Source organism: Mchenga conophoros, linkage group LG2 (genome assembly GCF_057382185.1).
Source record: "Mchenga conophoros isolate Kocher_MC1m ecotype Shallow Benthic linkage group LG2, M_conophoros_male_GT1.1, whole genome shotgun sequence".
In the NCBI taxonomy this organism is placed as follows: Eukaryota; Metazoa; Chordata; class Actinopteri; order Cichliformes; family Cichlidae; genus Mchenga; species Mchenga conophoros.
The window spans coordinates 23,091,980-23,117,274 of record NC_140527.1 but is presented as its reverse complement, the minus strand read 5'-3'; the positions used below and the strand labels follow the sequence as shown (position 1 = coordinate 23,117,274).

At 41.1% G+C, this 25,295-nt stretch overlaps 1 protein-coding gene across 2 annotated transcripts; it reads left to right on the top strand.

The window, feature by feature from the left end:
* The first annotated feature begins 244 nt into the window (after positions 1–244).
* Positions 245–25,295, top strand: mtus1a (microtubule associated tumor suppressor 1a). 2 transcript variants are annotated; one of them, XM_085288715.1, is made up of 15 exons: positions 245–387; positions 4,333–6,327; positions 6,478–6,700; positions 7,733–7,966; positions 9,229–9,321; positions 9,677–9,796; positions 14,521–14,738; positions 18,795–18,861; positions 20,958–21,172; positions 21,295–21,400; positions 21,539–21,612; positions 21,711–21,806; positions 22,398–22,514; positions 22,603–22,700; positions 24,246–25,295. In XM_085288715.1, the coding sequence occupies exons 2-15, from the start codon at positions 4,450–4,452 to the stop codon at positions 24,472–24,474; spliced, it is 3,768 nt and encodes a 1,255-aa protein (XP_085144841.1). In that variant the 5' UTR covers positions 245–387; positions 4,333–4,449; the 3' UTR covers positions 24,475–25,295. The 2 variants fall into 2 exon arrangements, with proteins under 2 accessions (XP_085144841.1, XP_085144830.1); XM_085288704.1 differs by lacking the exon at positions 245–387 and adding an exon at positions 2,295–2,503.

Sequence of the window (25,295 nt, the reverse complement as noted above, 5' to 3'; positions counted from 1 at the left end):
GTGATTTGCCTCTAAACCAGGAAAGGACAAAAGGGTGTTGTGACATGTATTCATTTTAAAAAGGCTAACTGAATGTGTCGGTGTGTATTGATCCTAGGTAAATAGCACATGCACGGAATACGTTTATTTTTATTTTACAACTAATTATGTGAGAAATATGACCAACTCACCGTCGGTGTCTCCCAGAGGTCAAAGTTCATGTAAACAACTCTTCTTCAATCACTCCTCCCAGTTGATAGTTGAACTCTGGCACGGTGAAACACGTGACACCGTGAAGTTTTCCACGACGAAAATACAGTGAAAAGGGGAGAAACGAGCACGTGGAACCGACTGCCCACCGAATCCTCGAGCGCTCGCTCCCGTCGCTGCTGCTCGCCCCTGTGACAGGTAGCTAGCAAGTTTTGACATTTCTGTGAAAGTACTTTTTATGAACTCACTTGCCTACAGTATGATTTAAAAGGTGGAGAGAATGTAAAAAAGTTTTTGTTTTTCTTCTTTGTAAATATGTAATTAGAAAATTATATCGAAAATTACACCTGTTTTCAATAGAAAATAATGTTAACTCTAAACGCCTCGGCTTGTTTGTCAACCGTTCTTTGTTTGGTCATTTTGGCCAGCCGTTGAAGTTAATCCTTGTATATACTGAACCATTTTGTAACTACAGTCAGAGGAGAACTGCTAACAGACCGTAGACCCCACAGCGACTTCAATGAGCTTTTTCTTTGCTATTTGTAGCAACATCCTATGTTTACTCCTGAAGAAATTGTAGACCTGAGTGACTGCTGGAGGAGGCCTCACACACGAATGGATATCCGTCGGGTTCAGGGGTCGAAGATGTTTTGATCAGAAGTTGCTGTACTAATGACCATCCGTGTGAAAGGGCCAGGGAATTATAGTGCTTCTCTAAACGCCACCTAGCAGGATTCATTCTATTTTTGATAACCCCTGAATAAGTTAATTTATGATAAACTTTCAGTTGGCACAATGTAGGACTTAGTGTTGTTAAAATTTCAGCCACATGTAGCTTTCTGTGAGTATGGACATGTCTCTGTGTAGTTGGTGTTTGCTCATTGCTTTGAAGAGAGCAGACTGCACAGGCTCATTGGTTTAACTTTGTTCCCCTGGGCTGTCTGACCAGCCTTTTTCCCTGAACAGAGCTTGCTGTTTTAGTGTTGGACAGTCCAGTGACTGGGCTTTTGATGGCTGGTCCTGCTACTCATAACCACTCTCTGTGTGATACTGATATGATCCAGTCAACCAGGAAAAGGCCATTTGGGGCATTGTATGCCGTGCCCGAGGGGCTTCGTGAACAGAAAAGCATTGTTCTGTTGCTCTCACTCCAACTTTTAAATGTATAATTTAATTTGCAGGCAGTAACTTGCACTACATTGCTCTGAAGGAGAACAGAGACACTTAAATGGATCCCTTAATCAAACACATTGCGATGTTTGTGTTTTAAAGCTGCTTTTAACTTTTTGCATTGTTGTGTAAGACCAGTGTTTTTCGTTGTTTTTAAAAAGCTCCAATCATGTTTATGTCAAGATCAACAGGATTTAAAAGTTGTAGGACTCTTAAAACCAAGAGCGGGGTTAATAACTGTGCTCCATACCATGATTTACATCTCAAGTCAAGATTGGACTGCCGTGTCTCGGGTCACAGGCCTTGTATAGATTAAGCAGAAATAGCTTGGGTCTTGGTGGTCTCAGTCTCTGGTGTCACATCACTGTTGTCATTTCAGGATCAGGTGTCAAGTTGGCTGTGTCATCAAAGAATGATGTTGTCAGACTGAAAACTGTGTTTTGCCATCATTGTGTGAGTTTGAATGCAAATTCCAATACTGATGTACGGTTAAAAACGTTCATAGTGCAACTTTCTCCTCTTGCTAGGCCTCACATCATTCTGCTCTACTTTTCATTTATCCGTTGCTAAAAAAGCCGCCTGATCCATTCCCTCATAAAAGAGGGACTTTGGCTGCTTAGCAACAGTGAATGCCAAGTCTGCCTGGCAGCCCATGGCCACTCCCCTCGGCATGGATAAGGTAACGTGTTGCTCTCTGCCTCACTTGATCCTTTTGTGAACTTGGGGAATGAACCTCTGCAGTGAGCACTGCCTCTAGCTGGACCTTTGCATGCTTGCACAGGCGGAGCAGTGTGAAGCTAAGTTACTGAGTTTGTCTGAGACAGGAGCTGGTTAGATGGATTGATGATCCACTTCTGCAGCAGGCCTACAGGACAATCACGTTACCTCAGGGAGTGAAAGAAGTGAAGCTAACAACTGCATGGGGGGGGGGGGCACTCTCACTCAGACTGTGATGTTACTGATGCACGGCTGATTCTGAACACGAGGACAGAGGAGCAGTGGGATGGCGATAGACTCTCAGCCAATTGCCTGCTTAGCTGGCTGGATTTTGGACTTTGCAAGGAAAGTAGTAATTGGATTGTCTGTGAAAGGCTAAAACGAGGCGAATGGAGCTACAAAAAGTGCAATACAGTAAGCTTAAAAGGTGACTAAAGATATTTTCTTTCTTACTGTAAATCTCTGGATGCAGAGGATGCAAATGGAGGTATTGAAAGTTAGTTTATACTGTAGCCGAGTACCTCTCCTTAAATCTTTGTACACAGTTGTGCTTCCTTCTTTGACTGTTCCTTATTTCTGTTCACTGTCTCAGTGTCTTGTAACTTGAATCTCTTGGTTTTATTTACCCATAAACATCGTCAGGTTGTCAGCACATTACATAATACGCCATGCCCAGGCTTATTTGTAACAACCAAAACAACTGCTCTTTGTCATTGGCCTTGAAGGTGCACTTCCACAGTTCAATGTGCACGTCAGCTTGTCAGGGCTATATATTATACTTCATTGTAGAGATTGCAATGTACAGTAAGGTGTGTTCTCTCTGCCTGTTAAACAAACACATTCATCGAGTTTTTGACCACTGATCGTGCTGATAAGATTCACTGAAACTGTTGGAATTTTTTCAGCTCTGATATTAAAGGCGAGGCAGGATATGGATATAACGCCATGTTTCTTCAAAGAAATAGGCTGTGATTTGACTTCTTGAGGGTTCAATCCTATGTGTCATCATAGGATTTCCCATTTCAAAGAGTGCTTTATTTGAATAAATGTAACTTCATTGAACCTTTTTTAAGGTGATTGAGATATTTTTATTTAAAAAAAGAGAAATCTGTATAATCTGCAGGTGTCTGTGCAACTGCCAACTTGTGTCATACTTCAAGAAGAGCCAGGTCTTTGCACAGGGAAAGAAAAGGGTCATTTTTCTGGATTGTTTTCATAATGCTGCAAAATATCTTGGCACTAAAATACGCAAATAGGCCAAAGGCTTATAGGCCGTTTCCCAACAATGGGTGGCGAGCACTTAAGTTAACAATGTTTTCCCATTAAAAGGATGAAAATGATGGAAACAAAATGTAAAAAAAGTCAGTAAGGATGTTTTTTAAAAGTAGCTAGTAGACTGTATGACTTTATCTTTGTGTACATCCAAGTGTTAATTGTTCTTAAAAGCAATAGCAATGCTAAAAGCTCTTTGTGTGTGCATTTTCAAGTTGTTGGTGACCCAATGTCTGCTTTTCCTGTCATCTGTACCCCAGTGGATTTTGTAGTCGTGGCTGGCGAGCTCTGCAATCCAGCCTGCTTGGATAAACACAACAGTGCATAGCAAAGCTGCCGAGACAGTTCATTCATGTTTTTACTCTCACACGAGCCACGGCAGAGTAAAAACATCCCTCCTAAAAGTTGGTCCATCCTTGCATTGAAGCCATTTTTGAAATCATGATTCTACAGAGACATCAACACTGACTGTGATATTTTCATGCAGTTCTCAGTTTAAATATAAAATGCATCATGCTGAAAAGATTACAAATTGTTTGGGTTGGTTGTTCACACAGGCTCACCAGTTTTGCTGAGCTGTAGATTCAGTTTCCTGCTCTTAGCTGACATTAGTGGCATCGTGTGTTGTTTTCTATTTCAAGGTTCAATAAGTTGTGTATTCAGAGTTGCTCTTCTGCTTATCTTGGTTGTAATGAGTTATTTGGGTTACTGTTGCCACAGTTGGCATCAACAATCATGTCCCGTTAAAAGTCACTTGCATTGCCTTTCATTCCCACTCTGATGCTGAGGTTGAAATTCAGAATATTTGTCAAATTTCTTGGTTTATTAGATATTTGCTTTATGGAGGAGTTAAACAGGTGTACATAATGAAGTGGCTGGTCAGTGTATGTTGGTGCTTTTATGCTGTTCTTTGAACATACAAATGTATTGACAGGCTATGGTGCTGCTTTCACCAAAATGGTTTCTTTTTCTCCTCTTTTACAGAAATCCTTCCCTGGTATCAGATTTTAATGGGCTAAAGTGCTGCCAGCTGAACCCATAACTGAAGCTGTTCAGCACTTGGGATACACAAGAAATAAAATCCCATCAGAATTCTTAAACATGGCCAGTGACCAACCTGAAAGCATGGTGCCTCCACCTCACAGTGACATAAAGCTGATCCTTTCATCTGAGACTCACCCATCCACGCCTGTGTCACCTGACTCCAGCAGTAGTATTTCGTACATGAATGTCAGAGGAGCCAGCAGCTCTGCTGACATTAATGTACTCGAACATCGCCTTAGTCAGTGCTCCCCTGTGGATAACCTTTACAATACCACCTTAACACATGGGGATGTCTTCTGTGGTGTGACTTCAAACTTGAATCAAACCTTCATTGCCACACCTGTGAATGATGGCATTAATTTCTGGAAACAAAACTTGAGCCTCATGAGCAATGAAGACGTGGAGGATTTTATTAGGCACAGAGGGGATGAAAGTAACAATACTGTAATGTCTCAGAGTTCATGTGGGGCATCCTGGAGGGGATCCAATGAGAATGACTGCTGCTCTCTGAGCTCTGGGGAAATGGTAATGAGGAGCAATAGTTTCTGTCTGGAGGACCAGTCACTCTTATTAGTCTCTTCCCTGGAGGAATCATCCATCTCTCCAGCTGCACGTCGACCAGAATCACCTGCTGTATCGAACCTGCTGTCGACCACTATTCTGGGCGTCTGCAATAAACCCGCAGAGAGAGTCTCAGAGGAGAACACAGGCCATCCTTGTCTTGGTGTGACTTTCATTCAGGCAGACAACAAGGAGCTCCTCGATGAGGAAAATGAAATGGCAACATCGAATTGTTTTGTAGCTTTGCCAAATGAGAATGAACGGGGGCTTTTCACAACGTTCATCTGTGAAACCTCTCCAGACTGTGGAAAAGAGGCAAACTGTACCAGTGCTGAAGCAGAACCTTTGCCCCCATTTTCAGCGGCATTTACACCAGAACAAGGCAAGACCTTTGTGTCCACTCTGTCAAATACGCAGGAAATTGATGAGGGTGTTTGCACTTCCACTCCGGTGCAAAACATTGAGAACAAGATAAACGGCCTCCCCTCGTCTCCATGCATTAGAAATGTGAGCAGCCCAGGATGTCACCCTGTTAAACAGCAGCAAATATCTGTCACTAATAAACAATGTTTAGACCCAGGACTGCCACCTACAGCAAGAAAAGCTAAGAAAATAGAAATTAAAAGGTTTCCCAAACCTGACTTCAGTCATGTAAAATCCAAAGTCGTAACAAGAGATCCACAGCAAACCTCAGTGCCAGAAGTTAATTTGGGGAATAAACGTACTGAATCCCTGAGAAGAACCCCAAATGGTATGTTTCCTGCCAAGAGAAGAAGTAGCACTACATCTGATTCTGCCACCAGTAAAATATTTAATGATGGACAGTTAGAAGTGGATGCTGGAGCTGCTAATTTGGGATTAACAGTGACACAGTCATGTGAGCATACTGCTGTGGATGGCCAGGGCAAGAGCAGAGAAACCCCAGCAGGCCAGTGCAGTAAACCCAGCTTTCAAACAGAGGGGCCCTCTTCCAGCCAAGTATCCGAAACCTCAGCACAGCACGCTTGCAGCCAGAGCAGCTTCTCATCCCTAGAAAAATCCCCGGGTAAAAGTGGCCCCAAACCAACTCCAAAGAAGGGTGTGTCAAACAAAGCTGTGGCCAGATCAGGCTCATCTTTGGGTCAGGACAAGTCTTCTGTCTTCAAGACATGGCCTCGCTGCTCATCTGAGAGTTCATCATCAGCGTCCAGGACACCTCAGGAGAAGCAAACAACTCTAAAGTTCTCAGCTAGTTTTAACATTACTAAAGCCAAGACCCACCAGAGACAAACCAAAGCAAAGAACCTGAGCTGCTCTTCCCAGAATAAACAGGCTATACACTCCGAGGACCCTACTCAAAACTCCTCCAGAGAGGTCAAGAAAATAAGCCTCGTGGTGAGTAGATGGAGCATTGATTTTGAAGGTGAATATGTATGAGTGTCAGAGGTGGGGGGGGCTACAGGGGGCTTTTTCTTGTGTGTTGTAGTCCATCTGGGCCAAATGCACAAGACCTGCAGACTAAGTGAAGAATTGTTCTCTTTTCAGGCAGAGTCAGCAAGAGCTCATTTGGATGATGGTAAGACTAGATGTGTACCTTGGCAACCATCCCCTAGACTTGCTAGGAGAACACCACTTTCACAACCTCCACCTGCCAGTCCCAGACCAACCACTTTGTCAGCCAGGCAGAGACTGGGATCCCTGGGGATGAATGAAATCAGGACCCCTAAAGCTGTAGGGAAACCTCAATCCAAGCAGACGAGCATTACAGGTATGGGTCATGTTTGCTTGATTAAACCTGTTATGTTGAACTTGTTCTGTGGCAACAGTTCAGAAATGTTAAAAGTTATTCTTTATTGTCTTGAGGAAGCCAAAGTTCACCTATAAATGCATTAAAATACTAGACAGGAGGCCACAGTCAATGCCTTGTAAAAGTAGAACCTAGGGATTTCTTAACTGGATTTTTCGATGTTATGTAAACAGAATTGTGTAACAGGCCTTTTTAACCTTTTGGCTCAAAGCACCACAGTTTCTATTCTTTCTTTTTTTTTTTTTTTCCAGGAAGTTGGGCATGTAGTCCAACTGATAAAGCAGGACTATAAATATTTATAATATTCACCCAATACTTCAAGAAGTAACGACTGCAAATTCATTACTTTTCAATGTGCTTTCATACTAGAATTAGGTTGTCATGACATTTCCTTTCCACTAGAGGGTGACATTGAGCAAAGTCTGTCACAAATTATTCAGGTGTTTGTCAAAAATGGACAGCTTGCTCAGCGCTATTGTTAGATGAATCCTGAGGAAAGGAGAGAGACTGTTCATCTGATGGGAAGCGGTCTGCAAACTGGAAAGTAGGGGAAGGAAAGGGAGTTTTTGAGGTTAGCAATGGTTTGAAAGGAGGACAATATTTAAACCAGTTGGACCTTTAGTACAGTAAAATGTCATGACCAATGACATTGTCATTTTTCAGCTGTACACACAGCTTTAAATTTAAATTGAGCTACAGCATTTTTGTTTATGGATTGTTGTTAGGATTGTTTGATTTTTAAATATTTAGAGTTGGTAAGATTGCAAAGTTCCCAAACTTATGTTTCAGTGACTGTTAAAACTGAAAGTAGTCACACTTTCGCATTCTAGTTTTGTGCAATTGAATGTGGTTTTAGCTTTAACTTTTAAAAATATCCTTATTTTTATCTGGATCTGACACATCAAAAATACCTAGAACATGACTCTTTATATGTATTAGTGAGCTTATCCTTAATAAAGAGGTTCATGCTGCTGACCTCATTTCCTTCCCCAGGCTGTCAGAGAGCACAGGCAATAGGAGAGCCATCCCTGGGATCTGCCTCAGCAGCCAACATTGAGCCCCAGGTCAATGGACTACAACCTCCTCAGACTCCCACTCAGCCCTCTGTTATAGGTCCTCGGTCCACCCCTGTTAGTAAACTACCACACAGGACTTTGGGGCCTTTTAGGAGCCTTACTCAAACCAGTGTTCAGCATGCGCTATCCCAAAGCTCTGGGAATACACAAGGTGAGATTATTAAGAATTTTCTGTCGCTTTTAGAAATAGGATATTCTTTCTAGAAATAGTGCCAGTATGCTGTTATATAAAGGTATAAAAACAGTTATGAACTGGTTTCTGGGATTAGCCATGATGTTTATTGGAGGGTTTTTAAGGACACATGTGGCTAGGATGATGACCTACTTTGCCCTGGCTAGGATTGGAATCTCCCCTTGGGCAGTCTTTCTCTGATTGCAATCCTCCACCTCTGCTATGATTATAGGTGCTTGACATCTTAAACATAGATTTTTCTGATTTCTTCTGAAAGGATGTAGAAACATGTTAAACATAAAGCTGAATGAATGAACGGAACCCCAGGAAACTGGGAAAATGATCTTCATTGTAAGGGTTATCTGCTTTGGAGTTCTGAACAGCCAATCAGAATGTACTGATGTGTCATGAATAGATGGAGCAATGTTTTGATGTGAGCTTCCCAAATCCTCAACAGCATAGAGCTCTCTGATTGGCTGAGAGAATATATTTGTCTAAGTCGGGGACCCCCTTGTTGGTTGTCATGGCAACGGCTCCTATTCCACTCTAGTTCACACGTAGTGTTGCCTGGAGGAGAAAGAGCAGACATACACTACAACTGATGCCGTCTGAGGTGGATTCAAAGGAGCGTTTCTTCTGTTTTTTGATTGAAAACCAATGGCTGGCTACACTGGGCTTCGAAGCTGCACCTGGACGGAATTTCCAGCTCATGTTTTCAACAGTTCTTCTTTACTTACACAAGGCAGTGCAGCATCCAGCTGTGACCTCACTCTCTTGACCTGCCTGCTCATTGGATCCTATCGCTTTTGCATCATCCCTTTGTTAGCTGCATTTAATGGAAAAGAGAGAAATCTGTGGAGAAGTAAGTTGGGCTGGCAGCTGACTCATTAGTGGGGTTGCCATGGTGACTTATTTACTGTTTGGGATCTTATCAATTTGGATGACATAACCGTTTGTTTGGCGTGCTAAAAATTGTAGATTCAGTTCTTTTTGCTATTGTTTTGGTCATTTTGTCATCAACATTCCTTATAATACACTCTTCCAATACTTAATTTACATTGTTACATTCTACATTGCACATGCTAGAACTAAAATATTCTTTGTCTCTAAATGGCTTCAAATGACTTTCTGACAAACTACCAGTGATGCCAAAGGTTGTTATACTAATTCCCAGTGAATTTCCAGAACATCATGACATACATTGCAGTATTTAACCAGTATGTCTCTAATGCCTCCAACAGTTTCTGGAGGAGTTGCACACAAAACAACCCCATTCAAATCTGTGGTACTGAAAGCAAGGCTCATCTCGACCTCTGGGAAAAACACTGGACCAAGTAGGATCACACTACCACACGCCACACATATCGCAGTCTTTCATTGTAACATGTGATTATATTTAAGCCTTCTTTGAATAACAATTGATCACTTTTTGAACAGGACATTCTTTTTTTTTTTTTAAATCTATCTTTCAATGACCTTCATAAATGTGACCTAATCTGTTAAAGTTTGTATAGTATGGTAACGATGCTTGATAAGCACTGTTTAGTCTTGATTAAATTAAACTGTCTCCTCCTCAAACTAGTTTTGTGTTTCACAGTTGTCATTCACTCAGCAGGCAGTGTGTCACCTTCATTATGGGTCAGATTAACTCCAGCCTCTTTTCTCTCCTGGATCTTTTGCTTGTAACAGCTTTGTCTACGGTAAACAAGCCTGCTGCTTCCACTGGAAAAGGAGCATCAAATTCTATAATTGGTCCTCTGTTAAAGACAGCTTCTGCAAAACTTGCTCGATCAACGCTGGTTGGATCTGGTAAGACTCGTTTTATTCTCTCTGTATTTTACAGAATTTTTAACGTCCTTGTTTGTATTTTCTAAGTCTAAACTAAACATCAGCATGGTGTAGGTTTTGTTCCATTTGATAGTGTGGCGGACCAAAACTAACACAGTGCATTATATACTATTAAAGTATAACAGCAACAGATGAAGTTTTCCTTTTCTACATTTATAGACCTATTAAACTATCAATCCATCCAATTGCTTCTGTTTGAGTCGTAGGGGGAGCACGCCTCCCTCTCTCCCAGCCACCTCGTCCAGCTTATTTGGAGAAACACCAAAGTGTTCCCAGGGCAGCAGAGAAAAATCTGTCCAGGGTACCCTGGTTCTACTCCGGGGCCATTTCCCAGTAGTATATGCCCCGAACATGATGCCCCAGAGGCGTCCTTGTCAGATAGCTGAGCCACCTCAGCTGGCTCCTTACAATATGAAACAGTAGCAGCTCCACTCCGAGCCCCTCTCTAATAATTGACCTCCTCACCCCTAGGACAGCAGTCCTCACTCATGCCTTATCGACTGATCTAGCTGCTATTTAAAGAAATCTATATGCAAGTATAAATACAACGTAGACCAGGCAAACAAATTGTGCAGACAAGCTAGTGTGCTGTCTACTAATGACTAACAATTTCATATTTCCACTGCTGCGAGGAACGTGTGGCATATTAGTCAACCCAGCTTTTAACTTGAGAGTTGCTCGCTGTGATTCATACGCAGTGCTTGAAATTTCAGGGCTTCTCATCTCTTGCTGTCTTTTATGGTGTCAGTGGATTGTGTCTTTGAGCAGAAGCTAAACTGGAACACACATTAAATTAAACCTGATTTGTCATCATACTGACCTTGCCATGAGCTTCCTGTTATCTATTACTATCCCACTGCCAGGGACACAGGGAAATAGAGTAATGCCTTGGCAACTTCAAATTCCCATTGGCTGATGTTCTCATGCTTGCTCCTCCCACCCGTTTTAATGCTCCCTAGCCCCACCCCCTCTACTCTCTCCCCTGGCATCCTGGCAGTGCTACAGCACCGCCATCATCCAGCTTGGAGATGCTGCTTTACTTTGGGAGATTTGTGCTTTTTTGTGAAAAGCTGACGGCTGACTTTACAGAGGATTAAGAGATTTTTGCTTCCCCCCCATTCTGCCTTTATCACGTCTTTCAGACTGTGCCACGACCAATGGCCAGGCTTTGACCCTGTACTGTTCACAGCTGGGAATTAATTTTGAGTTGGGACTTCTGCCATGCCGAACTGGGTGCCCTCACTTTTTTCAAGGCCATATCAGTGGAGTAGCTGTTACTACTGCTTTTTATTGATTTATTTAGTAATTTTCCATCAGACCTCATCAGTGCTGCTGTTACCTGAGGCATGATGCACTGAGAGGCACCACAGCTCGTGGTCCTTAGCTAGCACCAACCATCTGAATCGTGAAACTGGTTTTTGATTTTTAAATCAAACTGTTAGCTGAAGACTTTGGTTCTTTTGCATTGTTTTTGAGATGTTATGGTCGCCGAAGCTCTCCTTGTCCAACATCCACGTGCGTCTGACAGCCAAAGGTTTACTCCGAAATATTCAGCTGCTCTCAGGATGCAGGAAGAACACTGTGGTTTTCCAAGCAGGTCTGTCAGTTGTTTTGGTGTTAAATATTGTTGTCAGTGTTATTATGACATTTTGAGCAGTTTCTGTGCTGTTGTATTTAAGCCAATCAGTTTGCCTTTCAAGTAGATCTGTGGTGTCAGTTTATGAAATCCATTTTTAGCTATATACTAATTGGCAATACAGATGGCTCCAAAGCATGTGACCCTGGGCTGAAGTATGCTAGGAATGGAAAAATTGAAGAATGATTTAACCAAAAACTGTAATAGTCTTTGACATTCAGTGTTTGTTTATATTATCTTCAAGCATTGATTATGTATCCAAATGTCCCACTTCCCTTTCATGCTTCCTGGGATTTCTGAGACTCTTCTTTCAGTCAAATGTGCCGGGGTTATTTTGGTTCTTTATGTCTAAGTGACTCCATGGCAGTCTTGTTGTAATTGTAGAACTGCATGTTTGCTTAAAGCTTTTGTACGTTTTTTGTTTTGTTTTGTTTTGTTTGTTTTTTTCTCAAATGTGGTAAATTTGTTTTATGAAGCAATTTCGGAAGCACTTTGTATCCTTCTAGTAATTAAATAGTATCATTTCTTTTTTTAAGTTCTAATCTGCTACTGTATCACTGATTCACAAGTATTAAAACTCATGCATTTTTCTTATTTTCATTCATTATCATACTATTAGAGTTGTGCCCCTTACTGTATCAGCCAAGAACTGTAACAAGCCCCTGATTGTGAGGGGTCTCATCATCCATCATGCTTTGTGCTATGATGTGATATCTCCTCACACCAGCAGAGCACAATGCTGTGGAGTCATTAAATCTCTCTGTTTAAGTATAGAAGTTAGAGTGGTACAGTTATCCTTCTTTGAGTCTGAAGTGAACTGAGAAGCTTGTCATTATTTTGTATTTAGACACTTGGATGAGAATAGCTGTAAGTCCTGTGTTGCTATGGAGCAGTAGACAAAGAAGGCGATTATGTGCTTATGTAAAGGAAATTAAATGTCATGTGGGTGCAGATTTGTGTGTTTATGTAAAGCAAAAGTGACACGATGCTTTTAAAGCATTATAGAAAGGTTTAATAGTGACTCCCTGACAATACGTTTGTTAATATTTGAATATTTCATTAATGTTTTGAGTTTGTATTAGTGTTACACTGGGTCGTCATCACAGGAGAAAAGTGAATGCTTCACTGAAACATAGTTTTACAGCCTGAAATGTGTAAATGTATGAAGCATATGATACAGTAGATAATCTTTTTTTCTTTCTCTTCTATACAAGCACGTTTATATAACATGTTGGTGAAGTTGAGATGTTCTCTATTTGTTCTAGTTTCCAGCCAGCAGAGGGCGTTGTAATTCAAACAAACCTCTGCTAGGTTTGTTCAAAACATGCAACACACTTTTAGAGTTCCAATTCAATTTAGTACAACATTAAAAAGATATCAGAACTATGAACAAAATCCATATTGAAATACTTGGCCAAAAAGTGTTTCATGTTTTAGCTTTGTTTACAAAAAAGAGAGTGTAGACACTGAAGTCTGACGGAATGTTTGTAAGACGTTAAAACTGAAAACAAAAGCTTGGAAATTTAAAAACGTGTTGGGGTTTTTTAACTACATATCTCTATTATTTCAGAAAAAATGTTTGAATGGTCTTGAATCATCTGAGTCCCAAACATCAGTCTTTTATAAACATAACTTAGTCAGGATCACAAGTCTTGTGGTTCCAGCTACACGATGGTGACAATTGCTAACCAAACATCTAAATATTTAGAATCTTTCCGTGAATGATGCAGTATGTCCTTTTTTTGGCTATTTGATAGCCTCAGTGAAGAAAGGACAGGAAAGCGGGGGGCAGAGAGAGAGAGGCAAAGACATGCAGCAAAATGCCGCAGGTCGGACTCAAACCCGAGCCGACCGCTCTCAGCCGTATGGCATGTGGTCGCCCGCTCAACGCACTGAGCTAAATCAGCGCCCATGCTGCAGTATGTCTTAACAGTTGTAACACATGTAGTTGTTGCAGAACAAGACAGGCGTTTTGTTTGTCTTAAAGGCTGTGCCCAACGCTCGTGCTGAACAGTTTACTCTGGCAGCCGTAAAGTAAGCTGCACATCCGGATACAGAGCTTTGAAAACTCAAGTCTGTCTTTATGACGCCAACATTTTATGGCTGCAGAATGATGAATCTGTTTTTATATAACTCTAGTTTCTCAAAGCAAGATTGCATCGATTTCATCCCTCCAAAATTTGATTAATGAATGAGTTGCTATCAGAATGTTTAATTTGACTCAACAATGACACTCTTACATACAAGTTCAAGATCAGTGTGACTTAATTCAAAAATGTATATCCAAAAGGTCAACTTTACTGACTTTCATGACTATTGTTCAATGTCTAAACATCAACCTGAGGGAGGCTTACCCCTGAAAGGTGATAATTAGTCCCAGAGTAATGAGTCCCACAGGCAGCTGCATGTAGTAGCAGTATATTCCAGTCATTAAAGCTAGGATTCCTGATATGTCCCAGGCTATTTTCACTACTATGTTATGAAACTGTCTCTTAAGAGCTAGCATGATATATAAACATGTCCATTAGTATCATTGTAATTGATGTTGGAACTTTTCTTTCTTTTCTTTTTTTTTTTCCTCCCCCAAAACAGCATGTGTAGTGAAATTTTCAGTCAGGTGTTCCTCTGTTGTAGTAGAGTAAACGATGTGAACTGATGGTAGCTGTTGCATATCAGTGATGTATGTATAAGGCTGATGTAAATCAACGCTGGCCTTGCTAAAATAAGCTGTCCTTGGAGACCAGTGCCTGCAGAGCACTAGACTAAAATCTAATTGTATTCAGTGAATCTATTTTTTCTTTTTTCCATTTTTCCCTTCGGGGCCATCAGAGGAGCAGCGCTGGGATTCATCAGACTGCCTGATTGGACAGATGCATGCATAAGTGCTTTGACTCGGGCCTTGTTGCAAATGTGCGCCTGACATGAGTGTCGTGATTTATACTGTATTGTCAGACCACCTGCAGTGATTATGGAGGGGAGTTTGTTGATGATCGGGGTTGTCACGACACTAAAGTCCTTATTTTATTTTATTGTATTTTTTTTCCCACAGTGGACAAGAACAAATCCAAAGCTGGCTCCCACCAACAACTCCCTCAACAGCAAGCATCACAACAGAAGCAGAGCAACAGGCCTCAGGATGCAGTGCCAGCGAGTCTTACAGAAGCTGACAGAATAAACCAGAACGTCCAGCAGCTCAAAGGACTGCTGAGAGCCAGTAACTGTAGATTTGAAGCACTCTCCATAGTCTTGCAGCAAACATTGACTGGGGTAAGAATTTATTTATTTCATAAAAACACTTTCATTTGTAGTTTAAAGTATATTTTATGACACACATTTTGTTAGTTTTGAGACATGGCAATCATTAACCAAGTTCAGTGAGTTCAGCTCACAGTAGTTTCTTATGATCATCTGTTTAGAGTAGAAACTAATGTTGTTGAGCAGTGAGTTTGACGTTCCAGTAAAACACATAAAAAAATATTGCTCTTTATATTAAGCTAATAATTTTTCTACACATACATGAGTCCATTGTGCTTGAATCATAACTACAAGTGTTGTAACATCACATCGTGCGTTCTGACAGAGGGGAAACTTAATGGCATTACTGTTTTGCGCATCTATCCTAATAGTCGTACTCCACCCAACCATCAAACTGCCTTATTTAGTTGTCAGAGCAAAACTATGTAGATAATGTGAGTGAAATTGTTTCTTTGTTTGAATCCATGTGTTCTTAAAGAGAAGAAGTACTATCTGCAGGACACAGTGTTTCAGCTCTCTGGGTTGATTCAGTAATGCCCTTGTTTGATTACATCATATGTTATGCATCAGTGGCAAAATGTCTGGTCTGGTAGGATTGTTCTCTCCTGGTCACTTTGTGTTTTGCAGTGGTCAGACGCTGATATGTTCGTGTCTGTAAATCTTCATTTAGCACCACGGTGCTGTAAGCTCAGTTTGTTGTGGTGTAGTTAGGGCGCTCTGCAGCTAACAGTATTTTCAGAAAACGAAGCCACTGCTTCTCTCAGCTGTAATGCATGCAGTCACCTTTGAAGTTTTTTCTCCTTTGGCCTTAATGTCAGCAACTGCTTTTACTTCTGCCTTACTCCAGATTTTGACACCAGACAAATTTATCATTACTGTAGTTACGACAGAGTTCATATTTGGCCAAGAGAAACCTCAGAGGACTCGAGTCTAGGGAACATTTTTGTCTCCATTTAACATGATTCATCATTCTAACCAATCAAAAAAACAGCAATAACTTCTTTAAAAGCTTGTGTGGTTTACTGCACATTATTTCCCCCTGAATTAATTTTTCATTACTTTGGATAATGTCTGAAGTTTATCTGCTAGTTTGTGGAAACATCTTCTAGTTCTTACTGATCTGCAGTATGAATTCTTCCCCACAGAAATAAAAGCCAGAAGGTGGAGCATGTTCCTGAAGTATGGAGTCATGCCTTTCCTTATTCGGGGTGGAGTCAGTTTGGTGCAGGTGTCCAACTCTCACCATTTCTTTCTCCCTACTTACCCGATGCTCCCACAAAATGGCTAAAACTCTTTCGGTTCACTTAGTTTGAAAGGCCAGTGTCCAGTAGCACAGATAAGTTATAAAGATTAAATTTAAGTGATCATTATTTATTTATTTATTTATTTATTATTAGTTTGTATCTGAGAAGCTGATTCATTGGACAGCCTCAGTCTAACCAGAATTTTAACCCTGACAATGGATGTGGTCCACCTGGTGATGAGCACTAGAAATTGGCTTCAAAATGATTTATATATATTTATTTTAGTAGCTTGTGAATATTTTTAAATCAAAACTTATTTTTTTTGTTTACATGAAAACATAACAGATTTTTTTTTTTCCATGTGGTCTCGGTGCAGTCATGAGGAAGACATTTGGAGCAGAATACGTTTAAGTCGCTGCTCGTGTCATGTGATGTAATGTGACAGCTGGTATGAGGCACAGTGTGTGATGTTGTGTCACTGATCTTTGCCTCATTCCCCTCTGTTTGGACGGCTGGGTTGTGAAACTGAATGCATCAACAAATATTAAAAACACGCTCGTTCCTCTAGAATACAAAAGTCTCCTCCCACTGAGTCAGTTTTAACTATTGCATGTCCTGCTTCTTTTTGCTACCCCTATAGGATGATACTATTTAATGCTAATGCTTGCTGTATATCAGACGCAGGGACTTGCCTTTTTATATGTAATCTGAAGTCACTGAGGTTGTGCGATACAGATCTAGTGATTTTTGGATGTCGGGTGTATTAATGTTCAGATACGCTTTGAAATCTGGTGGTCACTGATCATACCAAGAATAGCTAGCTGGCCCTGGCCCTGACACTGTGAGAATGCCCCAGCTGTTGACTTGATATGGTTATGAACAGCAGCCAAATGCTAAGCAAGGACTGTTTCTTATCATCTGTTTGGATGGGGTGTTTGCCATGCCTTCTCTTAACACTTTCCCCACCAGACTGTTGTTTTGACAGGGTGAAAAAGAAATGCTATAAGACTGGTTTCCTCTTAGCACAGAAATGGAAGCACATTACAAAAAATCAAAAATACGACCTTTATTTATTTAGCTATTTATATGTTTGCTTGTTAAGTCTCAATATTTCCAGGAGACGGGAACGTGATCTACATCAGTCATGGTCTCAGTTGAGCTTCATGTCATCCTACACCTGACATGGATCATAGTTGTATACACAAGGGACATTTCTCCTCTCTGGATTGGGCTATAAGAGTTGTGCAGTGCAGAGGCTTGTGCTGAGTAATGATATCAAATTAAATTGGCGAAAGCATCCACTGCCTAACAAAACAATCTGTATTTTGGATAATGAAGGAGATTTTTTGCTTACACTGTAGGGCTGCATGGTAGCAAGTTGGGGGTTTTGTTGTTGTTCAATTTCTGGGTGAAAATCATGTAAATAAAGAAGAATAAAAGGGCACTGCTGCATTGTAGTTGATGTGAACCAAAGAGGAAAACAAGTTTAACTGTAGACATTTTCTATACTGCCAGCTAGTGAACAAATAATATTTGAATGCTGGTGAGCAACACGATTTACAGTCAGTGAACATAAATCGTGTTGCTCACACAGAAGCTGGAAATTTCCTCTGTCACAGCATTGTATCATCACCTTATAGGAAGACAGTGCCTGTGCAGCCTGTAGCTCTACAGCAGGATGTAATATAATTGTGCAGAGGGGTGATTTAATCTGTTTGGATGAGTAGTGGGGGATGGTGGTAATGAAGCCTCTCCATGTATCCCACGGGTAGGTCACTGCACAGCACAAGTCCTGCTCCAGCAGCCTGATGTCAGACAGCTCTGAAGAATTTATCTGTTTGCTCCACTCCGGCTGCCTTTACTGCTGTCTTAAAGTGACCTCACCTCACTGAGGAGGCTGTTCTCATGCACACTGTAGCCTGCCCCTTCTGTTATTTTAGATGGAATACGGTAATGCACTCTGCAGTCACTCACCACAGCCAGGGGAAGCGGCTTTTTCAGTCCTGCCTCAGATGTAGTCAGAGCAGTCTGGGAGGAGGTGGCGCGCCCACCTGGACCACTGTCTGTCCTGGAGTACGCAGGGGGGGGACTCCAGCACCCAAGCCTCTGGCTGAGGCTGGACAATGGGCTGTTCTGGCAGCAAAGCATGCCTTAGTGCTCCCTGCGCTGCAGAGAGGGTAACTAGCTTCTACATTGTTCCACTCTGCAGTGAGGAATAGATGCAGGACAGGGTGAACACGTATTTGCTAATGTAAACTGATCAGTGAGGTGATGTTTGGCTTGTCTTACTTGCCTGATTTTTCTCATATCCATAATTAAATAATGCCAGGTATTCGGTGTGTTGTGCACAGTGTCAGGTTGTTGATGTGAATCGGGACAGTAAGTGAAACGTAATAGACGGGAGATAAACAGTTTTTGGATCATCTATGCGTCAGTTTGAAGTCTTGCAGGAGCACTGCAGCTACAGCACAGCCTTTCCACTGCAAAACTGACTCAGAAAGAGAGAAGTAAGGGAGTTTCTTCTCTCTTTTCTTTTTTCAGTTCCTCTCAGTATCACTTGTTCTGGCTTTTTCTTGTTAGCTGCGTTTGCTGGTGGTGGTGGTTGTTGTTGTGGCTGCTGCTGCTCTTGGTGGTTTTTGTGTGTATTTCAAATGCAGTATTTTAGTAGGAAAACTGCAGTAATTGGATGATTGCATTACTTGCATTTCCCCTTTTGTAATCTTGACTGTCACAATTTAGTCTTGTTACTGTGTTGGAATAAAGCTGCAGAAATAAATGCACGAGTATGTGTGTGTGTGACTGTTTACCTTTTTCTTGCTTGCAGCATGATGAAGCCACACAGCAGTGCAGGGAGCTGTCCCAGGAGCTGGTCAATCTTAGAGAAGAGCTGGGTAAGTTGGGTCACCTTGGCTTCATGTTAAGTGTTTGCAGTGTTTAGCTGTGTAAAGAAACTCTGCTGGTGCAGGGTTTGCATTTAGTTACTTTGTCTGGATTTTTATTTTTAATCCCTTAGGTTTGGATTTTTGTTCAGGTTGGTAGAAATTAAGGAAATCTTTAAGGGTGATTTGACTTTATCTTTAATGCTATGCCCTGTTTGCGGTCACGGGTTAAATTTTATATGTGTTTCATGACTAAAGATGATCATTTCCAGATGCAGATAAAGCTTTGACCACACAGACTGTCCATTCAGCACTTTCTTTACTTAACTGTTTTGTCCACTGAAAATCAGTTGCCAAGGCAAGTAGTTGGTTACGTTTAGTTTTTTTGTTAGTGATTTCCATTTCCCACAGCGTGGCAGTCTGACCTCTGAACCCACACAGGAGGGGCTGGTGGAATGCCACACCACATGAGGCCTTGTGAATTCTTGGAGAGAGTGATCCATGTTTTATGTCCAGCTTAAGTGCTGTCAAACAGGCCCGAGCACACTCAAACATGGCTCACACACCAGCCTTTATCTCTTTTACCTCAGGCAGCAGTAGTACTGTGGCCCCTCCCTCACAGCCGCGGGACTTCCACATGACTGCTCTTATATGCTGAGCGCTGTTGTATTTGCACTGAAACACATTCTTCATCTTTGGGAAGCTACATTCACCTCAGGCAGACTTTTTGTAAACTTGTTTGGATGTGTGAAGTCGTTGGAATTATTCTAGGGATATTGTCTCTCTTTTAGTTAATTTCCTTGTATGTGTACTTTACAGATTCTCTACTTATCCAAGGAGCAATTTGTTGATGGTATTTTTGCATTGCTTCCAAACCCCATCTCACCCAGACTCTGAGCCACAAGGTGTTTTATGTGGAGGGGTTTGGACATTAAGGTCACATGACTGCAAAATGCTTTGCTCCTCTTTGTTGAACTATACGTGCCAAAGCCTGATAGATTGTCCCTTCGTTTGCTTGTCATCTGTTCCTGGATCTGCTGCCATTATTCCACTCTGAATAAGGCGGCTCCTCATTCTCAGGCAATGAAATGTAATTCCTTGACTTTTTCTATTTTTCTATTTATTTTTTTTCATTTGGTTTGGGAGATTACCTTTTGTTTGGAAATGATCTACAAACATCCACTGTGCAGTGACACCCTGAGAACATCAAATTGTACCTGCCACACATGTGTCACTACAGAGCAACATCTGGATTCAGCATTTGACAGCCACTGCTGCAGGTGCACATAGTTGCAAGTCCTGAATGTTTGAGGGGTTTTTTTGTCATTCTTATTAGTATTAGTTGTACAATAAACAATACATTATTGTATTATTTGGTTCAGTCTGTTACTCTTGTTTTGGATCAACTGTAACCCACATAATTTCCTTAGGAACTATTAAAGTATTCTGATTTTAGAGGAGCACAGCCTGTTTGACATGGAAGAAGTTTTTGTTCTTCATAACTGTCTTAACACTATCGCAGTCTCTCTGTAGTGCACTGACTGACCTGCCAGCTGACAGATATTTGCACTGTTTGTGCACAGACACTTGAGCTGCAGACAGTTTATGGAGTTTGCTTCTCTCACCCACTTCAGCCCAGATATAAACACTTGTCAGTGGAAACAGTTTGGAACTTGTCAGGCTGATTTGGAGATGGAAAACAAAAGCCATCAATGGCAAATAAAGGATAAAATGGCCAATGATCATCTTGGAAATGGTTTAAGAAATCTGCCTTGAGATGTTGTGAAAGAATTTGGACTCATTTCTATTTCTTCTTGTGTCTGGAATTGACATGCAGTGTAGCTGGCATCAGCACTCAAGTGTGCAGGCACCTCCCCTTGAAAGTCAGTTTTTCCATTCCTTTTTGGAGAGCATTTGGTGACACATGTTCGCATCAACGAGGACTTTGCTAAAAAGGCTTTTATTAGAGGGCACATCAGATTTCTTACAGTTACTAATGAAAATTTTCCTCTGACTTTGCAGCTGTACAGACTGATATTTAATAAACAGAGTAGCTGAATACAATGCAAGCTGTCAGCTTTCACCAAGATAAAACTTTATCCTTCCAGTTTCCTCTGTTCATTCATCTGAGCATCTGGAGAAGGAGAATGAAGAGTTGCGTGTTGCTCTGGAGGATGCACTGCACAAACTGCAGGAACAGCACCGTAATGACCTGGTTGAGCTGGAGCAGAGGCTGCAGGCCTACTACCAGGCTGAGAGGGACAAAGTTCACTGTGCCTACCAGAAAGAGGCAGACAAGTCCAAAACTGTCATGCAGCAGCAGGTTTGTCTCTACAGCACCTTCTGATTCTTATTTTGGGAAATTTTAAGATGATTTACAGCCTAGTCTAGTCAATTTTATTTAATCCTGTGGGGAAAATTAACTGACTTATGTTCTGTTTAAAGATTGAAGAGCTTAAAGTAAATCATGATACCATGAAGTTGGACCTTGAGAAAAGCCATGAAGAACAGCTGCAGTGTGTTAAACAGCAGTATGAGATGTCACTGGAAGGTGAGAGAACAATCCAAATATATTCATCACCTGCATAATGCAGGCATTAAATATTGGAACATTTGTCTTTGTTTTTATTCCATGCATTTTCATTGTGTTAATTTCATTTTGTGATACTGGAATCTGCAAACCTTTCAGAGCTCAGGAAAGTCCACAACCAGGAGCTGGAGGCTTTGGACAAAACCTTAAAAGATGCTGAAGCCTCTCTCTCTGTGAGCTTCCTCTTCTGCTCTTTTAAGTCATCTTACAACAGGACTGTAGCTTACTTTGTAATGGTTTGCTCAGACTTTGTTGTGCTGTACATCCACAGAGTCAAATTGAGGAGCTGACCTTGGAGAATAGTGCTCTAAATGAGAGGCTAACTGCTGAGGAGAGGAAGAGGAAAGAGCTGGCTGAAAACAGTCAGGTACTCTGTGCTTATTATAGCTCAGATCTGATACAGAAGCATCTTGTGACTCTAATGTCGTTTCCCCCTGAGCATGAAAGATTTAAGATAAAATGGGAACAGATGCAAAAATGTCTTCATATTTTCTTAGAGGATTTCATTCTCAAGTCTGCAATGATTTGTGTTTGTTCAGTAATTAACCCTCATTAACTCTTCTCTACTGTATGAATAGGTATGAATTGAAATGAGTTAATTTCTGCTACATATGCACTAGATTCCCCCGCCCAGAGTTAATTTTCCTGCAGTGCTGTTGTACAGTAAGGCCGCCACTCCTCATTAATGTAAAGTGGCTCTAACTGTACTCTGTATTGTCCCCCAGCATAGTTATTTAGGCTAACTACCTCACATTACCTGTCACTCCATATTTGTTATTAATACACTTATTCAGAAAAAAAATGGCACAAGCAGCAGTTTAATAAAATGACACATGATCAGTAATGGAGTGCTTCATTAACCACCGCCCCACCCATATATGGTCTGTTATTATTTATTTATTTATTTATCTTCATAAAGGATCCTAAGCAATTTCCCTCTACTTTTTTTCACTCACAGAAGGACCCTCACACTCTGTATCTGGAGCAGGAGCTACAAAGTCTCAAAGTGGTGCTGGATATCAAAAACACACAGGTCCACCAACAGGAGAAGAAGCTCATGGAGATAGACAAACTGGTCAGACGATAAAGAAACTTAAAGTTCAGCACTGCTGCTGAGACTTTCCCTTTTAAACTCGCTCTTTTCATTCATTTTTTTTTTCCAGACAGAGAAAAATGTAAAATTAGACGAGAGCCTTAAAAAAGTCCAGCAAGAGAACGAAGACCTCAAAGCCCGCATGGAAAAACACGCTGCTCTTTCAAGGTAAGAGTCCACCATATGGGTTCATAGTGATTAATTCCACAGAGTGAAGCACCTGAACAGCTGCCTCAGCTCAGACTCATTTTAAATTACTGCATTCATTAAGTGTAATGAACACCAAGCTTTTTTCTGTGTGCCAATATAATTCCTAACCTCTAATGCACCTCCACTTTATTCCAAAAACTATCGATCACGCCACCATCCTGGTGCCGCAGCTACTCACAAAGATTCCAAATATGTATCGAAAAGTGACTCATATTCCCTTTTCCATCTGAGGAGGTCAGTGCGGTTGTAGAACTGTTTTTTTTGGAATTGCTTTTACGACCCTAATTCCAAATAAAATTTGGGATGCTTTGTCTTATCTTTGTTGCCGCACAAAGGAAAATGCCAAAAAGGAATATTGTATGGCTGAGGCCGTCGGTGAGCACAGCATTAAAAACAGGCCTGATTCTGTGATGCTCACAAGCATGTCTAGAAATGACTGTCTGTGAACGCAACTCACAGGGCCTCCACAGCATCCCAACGTTTTGTCAAATAGGGCTGCAAAACTGACCTTTATGCCTTCAGGTGGAAGTTACTGAGATTCAAACTCATCCAAATATAGAAAACACACACACTTCAGGTGTGTGTGTGTGTGTGTGTGTGTGTGTGTGTGTGTGTGTGTTAAATTAAAGTGTGCACTTCGGTCATTAACACTGGAAGAGGCCTGCTAAATTAATAAAGTAATTCTCAGAAGAAGGCAGCAGTGATAATTTCATGGTTTCATCCAGGAGATGAAGCTGCATCACGCTTGCTCGTGTACATATTTCAGGATGTCAGTTTGAGCTCTTGTTTTCAGAGCTGGGGGCACATCCGAGTAAGCAGAGACTTTATTTTATAGAGTCGACTGACCCAGACAGCATCTATCTGTGCATCTACTATTTTCCTATCGTTGCATATTTGAGTTGTGAATGCACTTTGCTGCCAAGTACAGTGATCTGATTGGTCACATCTGTTGATTTGGATCCAGAAAATCTGAAAACTCAAGCTTGGTTTGGAAAAAATAATAATAGGTGTCCAAAATAATATTATTGAAACATAAAATATTTATACAGATTTTGTGCTTCTGGTGTGTAAAGGCCTTTAGTCTGTGTCCAAATTTGACATAAAGTCAGTTGTGATATAAAGTGCAGCGCAGATGTCCGAGGATGTCTTAGAAACATTAATATATTAACCTAAAACTGTAAAATTGGAAGGAATCAAGTGTAAGAATGTGTATATTAATGAAACTTGTCAGAGAAACACAAAGACACGAGACACTGCTGAAGAATTTTAGATCCTCCTCCTCTCAGCATACGGAGGTCAAGGGAATCTGTCCGGAATGCTGACCCCATTTCCAGAGAACTGATTGGCCGGTAGGTGATGTTTTCATACGTGGTACCTGCATATCTGGAGCAGGTTAGCCTTGCAGCATAAGTGACTGTCACAGTACACCCCAGTTTAAAAAAAACTGTATACGATGAAAAGCTTTGTTCAGGCCTCCGCTTGTCTTGTGTTGATGCACCGCAGGCAGCTGTCGACAGAGCAGGCCATGCTGCAGGAGTCTCTTCATAAGGAGTCCAAGGTGAACAAGCGTCTGTCCATGGAGAACGAGGAGCTGCTGTGGAAGCTCCATAATGGAGACTTGAGTAGCCCACGCAAGGTGTCTCCCACCTCCACCTCTCCCTCCCACTCCTTCAACTTCCAATCACCTCGCAGCTCTGGCTGCTTCTCCAGCCCTCCCCTGTCACCCAGATAACAACGGGCTCCTGCTTCCAGGAAGCAGAACACTGCATTTGAGTTATCCGTCTGGACTTAAGAGCCATCTTTGTTTCCTTTGCATTTAGCGAAACATCAGCCTGACCTTGGCTCATTCAGAATGAGCCGAACTCTGACACTGCAGAAATACAGGAAAAACAACACTGCACAGAAGCACTTAATAAGGAAGGCCACGATGTTTGCCTTTAGAATTTGATTCTTTGGATGGAGGAAAGAGGAAATCTCAGGACTTCTATGTAATGAAACACTTTGTTATTTGTAGAGGCTTATTTTTGCTGAAGCTCGGCATACACACACAGTACATGCAGTAAAATACATGCATGTGTACATTTGCGGGAAAAAGAGGAAAAAAAACATTAAACTTCTTATGCCGATTTTTTTTTTTTTTTTTTTTTTTTTTTTTTTTTTTTTTTTTTTTTAAATTAGTATTTTCTTTCTATAAAACTAATAAGTATGTTCAGAATTTCCTTGGTTATGTTATTTTTTAAGGCTTTTTTTTTTTTTTTTTTTTTTTTGGTAATAGTTGGGTTCTGGATCATTTGTGGCCTTGTATGGTTTTGTTTCAATGTTTATTTGACCGAGGGACCAGTCAAAGTCTCTTTGCATGTGTAGCCCGTACCGAAGCCTCCTAACACAGCTTTAAAGTCAGCATCTGTGCAAAGAGCTGACCAGAAGCAGCTTTGCTCATCTGTGTCAGACTGTATCTTGGAAATGTCTGAGTATTTTTGTTTTGAATTTATATAATAGATGTGCTGATCCTGTTTGAAATAATCTATTAATAAAGTCTTGTATTAAACTGAA

What these genes read in the sequence shown, in the direction of transcription:
- mtus1a (XM_085288715.1), top strand. Translation starts at nt 4,450, where the DNA reads ATGGCCAGTGACCAACCTGAAAGCATGGTGCCTCCACCTCACAGTGAC. An exon ending in CAATCTTAGAGAAGAGCTGG is followed by an intron (nt 18,862 to 20,957) that starts GTAAGTTGGGTC and finishes TTATCCTTCCAG; the next exon opens with TTTCCTCTGTTCATTCATCT. An exon ending in TCATGGAGATAGACAAACTG is followed by an intron (nt 22,515 to 22,602) that starts GTCAGACGATAA and finishes TTTTTTTTCCAG; the next exon opens with ACAGAGAAAAATGTAAAATT.